This window comes from Vanellus vanellus (assembly GCF_965231255.1).
Source record: "Vanellus vanellus genome assembly, chromosome: 2".
In the NCBI taxonomy this organism is placed as follows: domain Eukaryota; kingdom Metazoa; phylum Chordata; class Aves; order Charadriiformes; family Charadriidae; genus Vanellus; species Vanellus vanellus.
The window spans coordinates 8,244,561-8,257,704 of NC_138906.1; the positions used below are offsets into that span (position 1 = coordinate 8,244,561).

Here is a 13,144-nt window from a genome sequence, read left to right on the forward strand (position 1 = left end):
ATTTTGGCTGTGCCATGGATCTCACGTGAGCTTGGCCAAATTGCTTAATCTCTCTGCCTCTGACTTTTTATTGTTTTTAATTAATTTCCCCTACATTACATACTTCCTGAAATGGTATCTTAGATGAAATTCTGCTTATTTCTTCACCTTGAAGTATAGCAGCTCTGCTGCACGTCAGTGCTGTTGTGCAAAGCTTGGGTCTTTGCATCTAGTTTTGCCTCAAAAAGCTGCTTTCGCTCAGTCATCAACAGGCTTACTAGCTAAGCAGGCATTTCCATGGCTCAGCTGAGCCTGCTGTTATATTTTTCTTTCCCTTTGCTGCAAGGCAGGATTTCTTTCTAGTACAACCTCTTTCTCCCTGATTTAGGCTTTACCTGTTACAGAATAGCCTACAGATATGGTGAAGGCTGTTACTGGAGGCATACTTCTACACAGAAGAACAGATTGAAAACCAGAAAAGGAGCAAATTATCTGCAACGCAGTACTTTGGTATAATAAGACCTCTGACTCCCAGCCTAGGCTTCTCTTGTTTGGAGGAGCCTTCGTTACAAAGATATGGAGCAAGATTATAACTAAAGTAATTTTTGGAGACTGTCTACTGACTAAAAGGGAGCAATTCTCTTGGAGAAAATTTCTCAGGCCGGCTGTGTTGAAGCAGTTTTTTTTGATTATGTCAGAAGAAATCAGTCTTCCCAGTGGACATGAAGCTGACACACACAAACCCATCAACAACAAAAACCCCAAAAGGTGTCTGAGACTGAACTGCCTTTTGAGAATGGTCTGTGATATGTTCAGTCCCAGGCAGTGGCTGGTCACAGTTTCCAGCAGAATGCTAGTTTGTCCAGGTCAAAACTGTGCTCAGAGTATGTTAGCCATTGGGTGCTACTGGCTCTTACATTCTGCTGTTCAATCCCATGTTGTGGGCCTTGTTTAGCTACTAGTATGGACATGACCTTTTTTCTTCCTTCTGCTGTTTTCAGAAGATTGCACATGCAAAACCACTTCCTCTTGTATTGTATGTCCTTTCATGCAGCCTTATCTGTCATTAAGTGCTGAGTTTGATAACTGGATGTCTTCTGCTCTGTGCTAGCCTTTTTTTTTTTTTTTTTTTTCCTTTTGGAGCTGTACACTATCTTTCCCTTGTTATGATACATCAAATGAAGAATGATTCAAGCACTAGTTTATTTTAGATTTGCAAATCCTTCTGTCCTGCTTCTTTGGGTATCTTATTTGGGTAGCATCGTAGAGAGGACCATTTGATTAACTTTCTAGGAGACTTTCTCAAAAAAGTTCTTCCTGTTGTCTCTGGCATATGTTATGTTCAAGACCAGGCGAGAGAATTCCTGTGACGCAATTGAATCCAGTTTGCATCTCTCCAGAGACTTTTCTTTGTCCTAGAATATTTTCTAGCACCATATTTGCTTTGTGGTGCCTTCTCATTCTTGATCCGTGATGTCGCCTTGCAGTGCAAAGGCTGAGATCTTAACATTTGGAGTTGCTTCTGAGAATCTCCTTTTCAGTCTTTCTGCCTGAAAGTTCTTGTACTCCCTGAAGTTTACAACTCTGGATTCCACATATATTCCTTTGGCATTTAATCTTGTTAACAGCAACTTTAATGTTTGAACTGATATTCATCAGAATAATAATACTTATTCCAGCATATCCTCTGTTGAAAGTCTGCCTACCTCTCTATACCAAGGTTCTCTGTGAAGTCTCAGCTGGCTTTTTGCTTTTCTTCCTCATTTTATGTTCTTCTTTATTTCTCCATAAGCTTATTAACTTATGTTTTCCCATTACTTCAGTCTTCATGTGTTCATCTTCTCTTCACTGGTAAAACCTGGCTGCCCACTTTAATGTTAGCAACCACTGTCCTTGGGGACAGTGTTGTTACTCTTACAGTCCTCACTGATGTTAGTTAAGTTACAGTAGTGCTTACAGACTTCAGCAAACTTTGCTCTCCTTCAAAAGCATGTGTTTGCCAGGAGTGTCTTTGATCCTTTTGGATTTTGGAAAAGCAACCACCTGAGACTGAGTTGTCATTCTTTGTATCTGTTATTGTATCAGCTAAGCAAGTGCAGATAATGAAAGGTGTCTTCACACTTTTTAAAGGTGTCAGTGTTTGTCCTGGCATATAGAACGCAGTAATATAAATCATTTGCCTGCGTGAAAGGGTTTTCATTACTTCTGCTGCAAATGACAGTCACCGTAAGAAGAATTTGGAAAGAGAAATTCTATTTGGAAAGAGAAATGCTATTTCTTTGTATAGTGCTTTTTATTTTGATATTTTCTTTTTTATTTAGCAGCAGTAATTCCTTTTAGCATAGAGTCTGGTAGTTCCCGTTAACTGGAGTCATATTGTACCGAAGGCTTTGAAAACAGAACAAAAAGATAACAATTCAGTCTGTGTTCAGGAAACCAAGGCTAAGTATAAAACCTGAGACAGCAGCAGCGCATAAAAAGTTTGTCAAGAAAGTGTAAAGAAATGCTTATCAGCAGGAATGTGCCCCATGGAAGGCCCAGTCATGTGGTCCATCACCCTTTTCAATGCTGGATATGTACCTGCTTTGTCCATGTGGGTTTCCACAATGCAGCAGGAAAAAGTGGAGCCATTAATAGGAAAATGTGAGAATAAAACAACAAAAAAAGGCACACAGGAATTGGAGGGCAGGTGGAGGATGCGTGTCCTTTTGATACTTTCAGTTTAAAGCTGTGCTATATCAGGATAGATTTGGATCAAGTTTTTGCCCCTTTTTGAGTTTAACATCTTGGGACTTAAAACAAAGCTTTCACAATTTCCATCCTGTTGTTGAACTTGTGTTTTCCTTTTCTCAGATGACTTGCAGAAAGACTTGGGTGAATATGTTAAAACTCAGCTTCCAAAAACCACAAAATTGGTAAGAAATGAGAAGCGGGAAGGCTTGATTCGAGGAAGGATGATTGGAGCCTCTCATGCCACAGGTATGCTTTCTTGTTTCTGTTTCCCTTGCATGCTTTGACCGTATGTTAATTGGGTGATTTCTCTTTCTGTAGTGCAGCTCTTCCAGATGTTGAATATTGGACATGTGATTGCTTTAGCCCACTCTGGGCGCTTTGCATGTCATGCCATGTAAGCTATACAACTTAGCACAGGGAAAGAAAGATTTAGAATAATGCTATCTTAAGTGAAAGACATTTTAGCAATTGTTTCAGTGACTTTGAAATGAGTTAATTGCATGGATTTGTGGCTGTTGTATTAACCTATGTCACGAAAGCTACACTAAGTGTCTTCAGTGATACCTGTATAATGACAATTGGAGACCTTAACTAACATTACCTGTGTATTTAAATGTTTGCATCATGCAGTTGACCATGATCTTTGTAAAGCTTTCTCTAGTGTTTCCTCATAGCTTTACTGTATTAGTCCTCACCTGAGGTTTTTCTGTTCTCAGTGAGAAGGAAGGAAGGAGGACTTGGTCCTTGCTTATATGTAAATATAGAGTTGATGAAATAAATTCACTGTTTTTATAGTTTGTAATTAACTTCATGAAATCTGCGCTGTGTAAGAGGGGGAGATGTTTTTTCAAGTTACCCAAACAATGATTTGGCAAATTTGGAGCCAAATTTGAGTCTCTTAAACCTTGTCTGAAATGTTGATTTGTATTTTTTTTCTTACTGTGGAAGTTTGCTTTTGATAAAATGAGTTCATATTTCAGAATGGGTCAAAACAAAACCAGTATTTTATAAAATTTAGTGAGGCAATGCAGAATTTTCCCTATTCCTGCCCTAAAAGAATGTTGTATCAGGAACATCCAGGTTTTGTGTGAAAACTATTGCTCTAAAATGGCAGTCTGCTGCTTTATTTAGGTAAACTCTAATCTGGTTTCTCATTTACCAATCCATTTGTAATGTTTCTCATATAAGCTTTTCTGTTATTGCAGTGAGTGTTAATTGGGTTAAACAATATTTGGTGCTTTATGTACACTGCGTGCATTTTAACATATCTTTCCCAGTTAAATTCTTTGGTGTCTGAGAAAGTATGCGCTAATTTCTCAAATAATTTTGAGTGGCAGATAAAGTCTCTTCAATGGTGTTTAGTCATTAGCATTGTAATGGCATAACCTAGAAAGAAAATTGTGCTTGCACTTTCCAAGTTGTGCTAGGATTCATTTGTGCTAGTGCAATTTTAAGTAATTTTATTGATTTTTTTTTTTTTCTTTTTTTTCTGAACTGCTGGAGTCTTTTTCCCCTAAGTCAAATACTCTCTGGTTAATGGGTGACTCGTTATATTTGTATGTTTCCAAGTTGTTTTCTTGAAAGCTCTTTCCCATCTCTTCCACATTATTCCAGTGTTACATAATTTTTTTTGTGGTGCCATAGAAGTTCAGATGACTGTAGACAAAGTGAGCCTGAAGATCTCTCATGGCTCAAACTGTACTCTCTGACCATGGCCGATAATCCCCATGTAAACTGATGGGACTAAAGTGTTGTTTGGTCTAATACTGGTGGATATGGCTATGCCCATTTAGGGTGTTCACTCTCGTTTTAAACTGCTATGAATCCACAGTCACTCTAGAGCTAATGAAATGAGGACATGCTCTGTGTTACTTTATATTCAGGAACTGAAATGCTGTGGCCTGTCATGGCTGAATGCAGATTAATTCATCAGAATGGCTTGGTTTAAAATCCACAGATCTTAGCTGCAACAGTAACTGGATGGATGCTGAAGTGTGATACAAAGCGAGTCCAAGGCGATTACAGTTAGAGGACAAAAACAGCTTTGTCATGGGGATAATTCATCCAGCCTATTATCTGCCATCTTCAGCTATCTCTGTACTCTAACTCAGGCATGAGAGGTGCTCTGCATTAGGATAAATGCACCTCCTGACTCTTAGAGTGCTGGTCTGATGATGTTTCATTTAAAATAAGTAGCTCTGAATCTGGGTAGAAAATCTGATGACTATAAAACCGTGTCAAAGAGAAGCGAATAACAGTCCGCTTGAGCAATTCCTAGCTAAATGTGTGAATAGCCAGGATCTACCTTCTGCCTTTGTGACTGAACTAATCCCTGTGGATTCTCTGGCTTGTCAGTGTTGCTGAGTCCAGATGGTGTTTCCTCTCTGTTACGCAGGGTGGAGAGGATGCTGCTGATACTTTGCTGCTGATGTAATTGCCTATGTGTTTGTGTTTCATGTTACCGTGGATCTTTGTGTTTTGTATGCTTTGGCCTCTGTAGGGCAAGTGCTGGTGTTTCTGGACAGCCACTGTGAGGTGAACGAGATGTGGTTACAACCTCTGCTAACTCCCATCAGTGAAGATCGCAGAACTGTGGTGTGCCCTGTGATTGACATAATCAGTGCTGACACGCTTGCCTACAGCTCTTCCCCAGTTGTGCGTGGAGGGTTTAACTGGGGCCTGCACTTTAAGTGGGATCTTGTTCCTTTGTCAGAACTGGAAGGACCCGAGGGAGCCACTGCTCCAATCAAGTAAGGTTCCTCCTAAGTGGTGTGAAACTCTGTAACATATGGGTGATCAGAAGCACTTCTTGAGTATTATGGAGTGTATCTGGGTGTGCAGTTTTGGAAGCAGATGCCTAACCTGTCAAATACCCAACTTGTTTCTTTTACTTGGAAAATAGTTTTCGTTACTAATACCTATTTCAGTTTAATTTCTTGCACGAAATAGATATATCTGTCATCTTAGGTCAAGAAAGCATGCTTTTAGACAATGCTTGTACAACAGCAGCTTTTACTAAAGACAAAAGTCTTAAGGAGCTTATGCTGTTCTGCATTAAATCTGTCCAATGATTTCACTTTTGAGCTATGCGTTGATATTTGTTTCCAGTCTGTCAATGTGCTTGGCTTAATGATGATTTTGATAACCACCTTTGTGCTAGCAATAGCCTGTATATCCCAGTAATATAAGCTCTATAATTTCTGTGATGAAATGCTAAAGAATTGCTAGATTGGCAAAATATGCTTTTGTGGTAATAGGAAGGTAGTTTCTTAGCTGATGGGCGAGAACATCAGAGCATATGGTAATTTTCTATGTCAACATAATTTTTTTTTTTTTTGCTTTAGATTTCATTTTTATTTTTCCTCAAACAAGCAATTATTTTGTCATAAAGCTTCCTAAATGAACACACATGGATTTGAAAACCATCTTTAAAATATTACTTGTCTCCGCACAATGTGGCAAAACTGTCTGTTGGAAGCCTCTCCATATTGTTCTTATGGTCTGAATTGCTTGAGAGTCTTTCTGAAACAAAAGTCTTGGTAAAACTTAAGGAAGGTAACTTTCAAGTCCTAGTGTTAATCTTTTAACCATTGGCTTCCTCGCCTGTACAGTACTGGCAATATCTGCTTCCTACTGGACATGTAACTGTTATAAAATGCTGTCAGTAGACACCTTTTTTTAGTAGCAGATACATATGGCTCAGACACGAGAATAGAAGCAGTCCCAGTTTGAAACCCTTCATGAGAAGGGCCAGTGCTGGTAGAGCAATGGCAAGAAGCTGATTGCACTTTTTCTAGTTGCAGGTATTCATCTCAGTACGGAATTCAGATTTGTGAGGTGGAAGAACTTTATTTTTTTTACAGACTGACTCCTTGCAAAGAATGTGGTACTTCTGTAAGATTTGCAAAGTGAATCAGAAATTGGGCAGTCTCATCGCTCTTTCATTCTCTTTTCTTGGGCTGTAAATAAAGAGCGTTTCAGGCTGACGCAAGCAGCTCCAGCACAAGGTTCTGTACAGTGGTCTGACAGCTCTGCAGTTAGTCTTTCCACATCTACCCATCACAAGATTTGGTCTGAGAAGCCAGGAAACTTCTTAAGTTACTTAACAGTTTGACTGGCTTGCTTGAAAGCATCACTGTGGCAGTTTCTGAAGCTAGAAGGGAAAGGACAGAATGGGAAAATCTGAATGGAGAACCAGCATAGAAAGTCTTAAAATCCTTATTCTGTTAAGAACTGTTCTCAAAGTTGATCTGGGGAATTATCTGAAGGTTAGTTCTTGCTGTGTTCAACACTGTTGTTGCATTCCTTCAACTCACTTTAAGGAAAAACTCCCATGGAAAAGGTAGAGAACTTTATAGTTAATAGGAGTCTAATCATCCAGGAAGATTACATTTTCTGGGTATGAAAGTGACTTTTCCTACTTAGAGGTCTCTGCTTGCTTTGAAAAAGAAGCTAGACTATTTAACCTTTGCAAATGGCTTTCCATCAAATGGAAAGTATTAACGTTTTGAGACCTTCATAATGAAATATTTTGGTGTCAGGGATGGAAAAATTGAGAGCAACCTTTCAACCAAGGTTTTAAATTGACAGAAACTGTAGCAGGAAATTGTGTGAGAACATGCAAAAAAATATAGACTTAGGCTTGGTTTCATCACAGGTTTTTATTAACAAGGATGAGAAAAGGCCTGTTCCCAGCCCATTGTATATACCAAATATCATATCTTGTCGTATTTATGTAGTGTTTTTACTCTCTTATACCCTTCGAGGACATCCACATAGTATAACTTTGTGATACAATAGCAATTCAATCTAGAGACTCTTCAGTGGGGATCATATACAGATTTTTACAAAAGAGAGTTCCATTTTAGTAAACAAACAGGCAAGGAGAAAAACTGGGAAACCCTGAAGAGAACATCTATGCAAATATACAAACTGTAAATAGCTTACTAATAAACTGATCATTGCATCAGTGATGAAACAATGCTGCTCCTGGTATTTAAATTCTATCTATGAGATAGAATAGTATTTCTTTTAGCAGCCTCCTGGCTTGTATCATTTAAACTTGGGCCTTGCTTCTTGATCTAATTTAATATAGGAGAATAATGTGTGTTAGGGATTCTATTCTTTCTGCAGTCCAGTCAAGCCTGGTCTGTATAATTTGCCCCTGTAAGAGGGGGAGTTACACTATTGTGTGCAAGTATACACATTTGTAGCTGTGAGGGAAATAGCTTCTGGTAAATCATAGAATGATTAGAGCTGGAAGGGACCTTGAAGATCATATAGTTCCAGCCCCAGCTTCTCATCCACCAACACCCCTCTGGATGACATCCCTTCCCTCCAGCATGTCTGCTGCTCCACACAGCTTGCTGTCATCGGGAAACTTGCTGAGGGTGCACTCAACCCCAACATCCATGTTGCCAGCAAAGATGTTAAATAGTACTGGTCCCAGCACTGACCCCTGAGGAACACCACTTGTCACTGCTTGCCACTTGGACATCGACCTGTTGACCACAACTCTTCGAGTGCAGCCGTCCAGCCAATTCCTCATCCACTGAGTGGTCCATCTGTCAAATCCATGTCTCTCCAATTTAGAGATAAAGATGTTGTGTGAAACAGTGTCAAATGCCTGGCAGAAGTCCAGGTAGATGATGTCAAAAGACAGATCTAATTGAAGGCAGTGTCTTAAGTTTCACTGTAGAAAATTTGATGGACTCCAAACTTGCCACAAGTGTTTACTTTTTTACTTTTTTTTTTTTTTTTAGTAGAGACACAGCCACTCTGTTCCTCTTTCTATGTCCTATTCCTTTTCCTCAAGTTTACTATACAAAGGAATATGGCTTATAGGTATTGGAATAATGAAAGATCACAAATACCACTTACAAATCTGCTTTTGAAAATGTTTTGAGACTAGAAATGTGATCTCATGATTTCTAGTGTCTGTAGGGTTTAAATTGTATTATGTAGGTCTAAATTTAAGCTTTAGGACTAGCAGATTTGGCTAAAATTACTGGCTTTTTTCTCTAAAGGAAAATGAACTTCTTTCAATATTCCTTTTTAGGTCGCCTACTATGGCTGGAGGCCTGTTTGCCATGGATCGTGAGTACTTTAATGAACTTGGACAGTATGACAGTGGCATGGACATCTGGGGAGGAGAAAATCTGGAAATATCTTTTCGGGTAATCTAGCTTTTACGTGTGTTGGAGTATAAACCTCGGTGTCTGGCTGCTTCTCTTCCCTATGTACAGTTTCTTTAGCACTGGAATAGCTATTTGCACAGAGAAATTGGCAATTTTATTCCTAGGAAGGATGCCTTCAGCACTCAGTAACTGCCTTTACAATAATCTCCAAGTTAAGTTTTAATGGGAAGATTAAAGAGAATTTTGAGCTCTGTAGGTAAATGTCTGTTTTTTTCTTTGTTTGGTGGAGCATTTAATAATATCTATAGAGAAGCATAAGAAAAGTATAATCGCGCAAATTCCTGAAATGAATTTATAAGCAATGTCTAATGAATTTCACAAATTGGTTAAAAAGATGTGTGGCTCACAGCAACATTGATAATAAGTTAACTTATATTTCCTTAGACATGTATGGGGCTTTTCAGGCACTTCAGCCTCCCTTTTGTGGGCCTGGAAATGTAAATATAAGTAGAGTGTAAATGAAATCTGGATCTGGGGCTCAATGGGACTGGATTAAGGCACCTAAATGTAGCATCTGAATGTGAACAGTATTTCTGAGTTACCATATACTGAACAGAAACAAACAGCTGTGTAAAATAAGTGCTTGTACTCAGTTGAAAAGCTCTCCAGGCTTCCTTGGTGATCTTCATTATCTATCATGGAAGTGTGGACATGTAATTCTCATGTAGGTAAATAAATTAAGATATCTTAATTTGTAAATTGAATCCCAGCCCATATATTTCAGTGTTTTCTAATAGGTCATTAGAGCATAAAATTCTAGAAAACTTACTTTTGTTTTGTGAAAGCCATTACATGTTATGTGGAAAGCATGATTATATGACAAAAATAGCCTTTTCTAACCTGCAGATCTGATAATTTGGCTTGTCAGAAAGCATGACATGTAGGACAACATTGTTGACACCTAATCCTGACAGAATGCATATATCTATCTAAGTATCCCTTGAAGAAGGGGAGGAGGTAGTGAGTATGTATGTATACAGTATACATAGAATGAGGTATCTTCTGCTTTTGTATGGACAGATCTGGATGTGTGGTGGTAGACTTCTGATCATCCCATGCTCCAGGGTGGGACACATTTTCCGTAAAAGGCGTCCCTATGGCTCACCAGGGGGACAGGACACTATGGCTCACAACTCGCTGAGGCTGGCACATGTGTGGATGGATGAATATAAGGTAAGAAACAATTCCAGGTCATGAAATAAGGTTCTTAACTGGCTTGTTTGTCAAAGGACTGTATTACAGAGGTGTCTGTTAGCACCTCTAATGACGTCTTCCTTCTGTAGTCTGATTTCCTATGTTGATTTTGATATCACAGAATCATCAGAGTTGGAAGGGACCTCTAGAGATCATCTAGTCCAACTCCCCTGCTAAAGCAGGATTGCCTAGAGCACATTACTCAGGACTGCATCCAGGCGGGTCTTAAATCTCCAGGGAAGGGGACTCCACAACCTCCCTGGGCAGCCTGTGCCAGTGCTCTGTCACCCTCACCGTAAAGAAGTGTTTCCGTGTATTTGAACAGAACTTCCTGTGTTCTAACTTGTGCCCATTGCCCCTCGTCCTGTCACTGGGAACCACTGAAAAGAGCCTGGCTCCATCCTCCTTCAACCCACCCTTTAGATACTTGTATGCCATAATAAGGTCTCCCCTCAGCCTTCTCTTCTCCAGGCTAAAGAGTCCCAGCTCTCTCAGCCTTTCCTCATAAGGCAGATGCTCCAAGCCCTTAATCATCTTAGTTGCCCTTCGCTGGACTCGCTCCAGCAGTTCCCTGTCCCTCTTGAACTGGGGAGCCCCGAACTGGACACAGTATTCCAGTTGTGGCCTCACCAGTGCAGAGTAGAGGGGGAGAATGACCTCCTTTGACCTACTGGCCACACTCTTCCCTATGCAGCCCAGGATTCCATTGGCCTTTTTGGCGACAAGGGCACATTGCTGGGCCATGGATAATTTACTGTCTACAATATGAATTCCTAAATTCTGTAGGATTGTCATTTGGCTTTTGAGTGCTCAAATCTCCTCCCTGTTTCTTCTACTGCCTGCAGGAGATTCATTTTTATGCCTTTTTAATGAAGGAAAAGATGATGAATGAGTTCTTGTAAGCTCTGCGTTGCTTTGTGCCCAAATCAGTATTACATAGAATCATAGAATTGTCTAGGTTGGAAGAGACCCTTGGGATCATCGAGTCCAACCATCTACCCTACTCTACAAAGTTCTCCCCTACACCATATCCCCCAACACTGCATCTAAACGTCTCTTAAACACATCCAGGGATGGTGACTCAACCACCTCCCTGGGCAGTCTATTCCAATGCCCGACCACTCTTTCTGTGAAAAATTCTTTCCTAATGTTCAGTCTAAATCTACCCTGTTGGAGCTTGAAGCAATTCCCTCTTGTTCTGTCGTTAATCACCTCACAGCCATATACTGCTATAGGCCTTCAGGTAGTTTCCATATTGTTGAGACAAGGATTTTGTAGGTTGGTTGTTTGGTTTCTCTTTTAATTAGCAGTCTGAGTCTTCGTCTGTCTTGCCCTGCAACATCAGTCAGGATTGACTTCTGGATTCAGGGCGAGTGTATTCTCATCTTCAGATCTTGGTACTGATGCTTTTGAATGCTGGAAAGGACCTTAAAGATCATCTAGTTCCAACCCCTCTGCCATGGGCAGGGACACTTTCCACTAGATCAGGTTGCTCAAAGCCCCATCCAACCTGGCCTTGAACACTTCCAGGGATGGGGCATCCACAACTTCCCTGGGCAACCTGTTCCAGTGCCTCATCACCCTCAGAGTGAAAAATGTCTTCCTGATAATTAATCTAAATCTGCCCTCTTCCAGTTTGAAGCTATTACACTTCATCCTGTCACTACCTGCCCTTGTAAAAAGTCCCTCCCTGGTTTTCCTCTAGGCCCCCTTTAGGTACTGGAAGGCTGCTATAAGGTCTCCCCAGAGCCTTCTCCAGGCTGAACAACCCCAACTCTCCCAGCCTGTACTCACAGGAGAGGTGTGCCAGCCCTCTGATCATCTTTGTGGCCCTCCTCTGGACCTGCTTCTGATGTAGATGAGGTTTCTGTGAAGCCCTGATGTCTCTGATAATTGAGGACATTTTGCCTTGTGAGACCATAGGATTTTCTGTGTGGCCAGCTCCTGTGGTATCTACAACTTCTATACAAGATGTATTTTATTAACTTTATATTCTTTAGAGGTTTATGTTTTAAACCCTATCCTTTATCTTGATGTTTCATCAGCTTGAGGAACCTATTAGGGGTCATTAATTTTTATCTCATCTGCATAATGTGTTGGTAGATTTGATCTATCACTTTCCCCTTTATTGGTGTCTGGGCACAGTTGTTTTGTGATTAATGATGTCTTTCTCTGAGGCTTGGAATTGATTCTTTGTTATAATTTCCAGCTAATACTGCTTTGTCCAACAAGGACTTAAAACTGCTAGTTCTAGCAGTCTCTTATCGCAGATTTGTGTCCTGAATGTTTCCAGCTGTTTCTAATCTAATTCTCTGATAGTTGCCAGAGATTGTCATTGTGACAGATGTATGTATGGAAGGCAAGCCTGGAAATATTTTTGGGTTTATATGTGTAATGCAAATATTTAGGTCCAGAATAATTTACTGAAGTGATTGCATGATGAATAGTATAAAGATAAGACTTAAAGGACCTGTTTTGATGCAAAGAGAAAATATCAATATTTAATAAATAAAATTGCATAATGGAAGGGAAACAGCAAAACTTTCATAACTATCAAAAGCAGAACATGAAAGAAGTAAGTTCATGTATACAATGGAAATAAATAATGCAGAAAATGAAGGATACTAAAATTTTAATTTTATTCAGGAATAAAATAGTAACAGAGCTACTTTTTTGAAGATGACCAGTTTCTGATAGTGATGTCCAGTCTATCTCCAAACTTCCTTAGAGTTGTCCAACAGTCCAATATACTTAATGCTTCCCCTCCCTCTGCTATTAAAATAACTGTGATACAGCAAGCGCATCCAAATGATCAAAGATCTTGATAAGGACAGATGTGTAATTTGTCTTGAGATGACGCTGTCTGTCATCTGAATATCAGAGAACAGTAGGTAATTGAAAACTGTCAGAACCACATTATGGTAAGTAAATTCCAGATGTCTACTAGAGATTAATCCAACAAAATATCATACCTCAGTGCCCTGAAATTTGATTTCTAAATGATATCTAGTAAATGAGTTAATGTGCAAATACAATGCCTT

At 39.7% G+C, this 13,144-nt stretch overlaps 1 protein-coding gene across 2 annotated transcripts in view; it reads left to right on the top strand.

The window, feature by feature from the left end:
• GALNT11 (polypeptide N-acetylgalactosaminyltransferase 11) overlaps positions 1 to 13,144 on the top strand; it is a 55,095-nt gene that overhangs the window by 24,939 nt on the left and 17,012 nt on the right. For both annotated transcript variants that reach the window (XM_082479429.1, XM_082479428.1), the window contains 4 exons: positions 2,833 to 2,958; positions 5,213 to 5,462; positions 8,771 to 8,888; positions 9,930 to 10,082. In XM_082479429.1, coding sequence (XP_082335555.1) covers positions 2,833 to 2,958; positions 5,213 to 5,462; positions 8,771 to 8,888; positions 9,930 to 10,082 — 647 coding nt within the window. The remainder of the gene's footprint in view (positions 1 to 2,832; positions 2,959 to 5,212; positions 5,463 to 8,770; positions 8,889 to 9,929; positions 10,083 to 13,144) is intronic.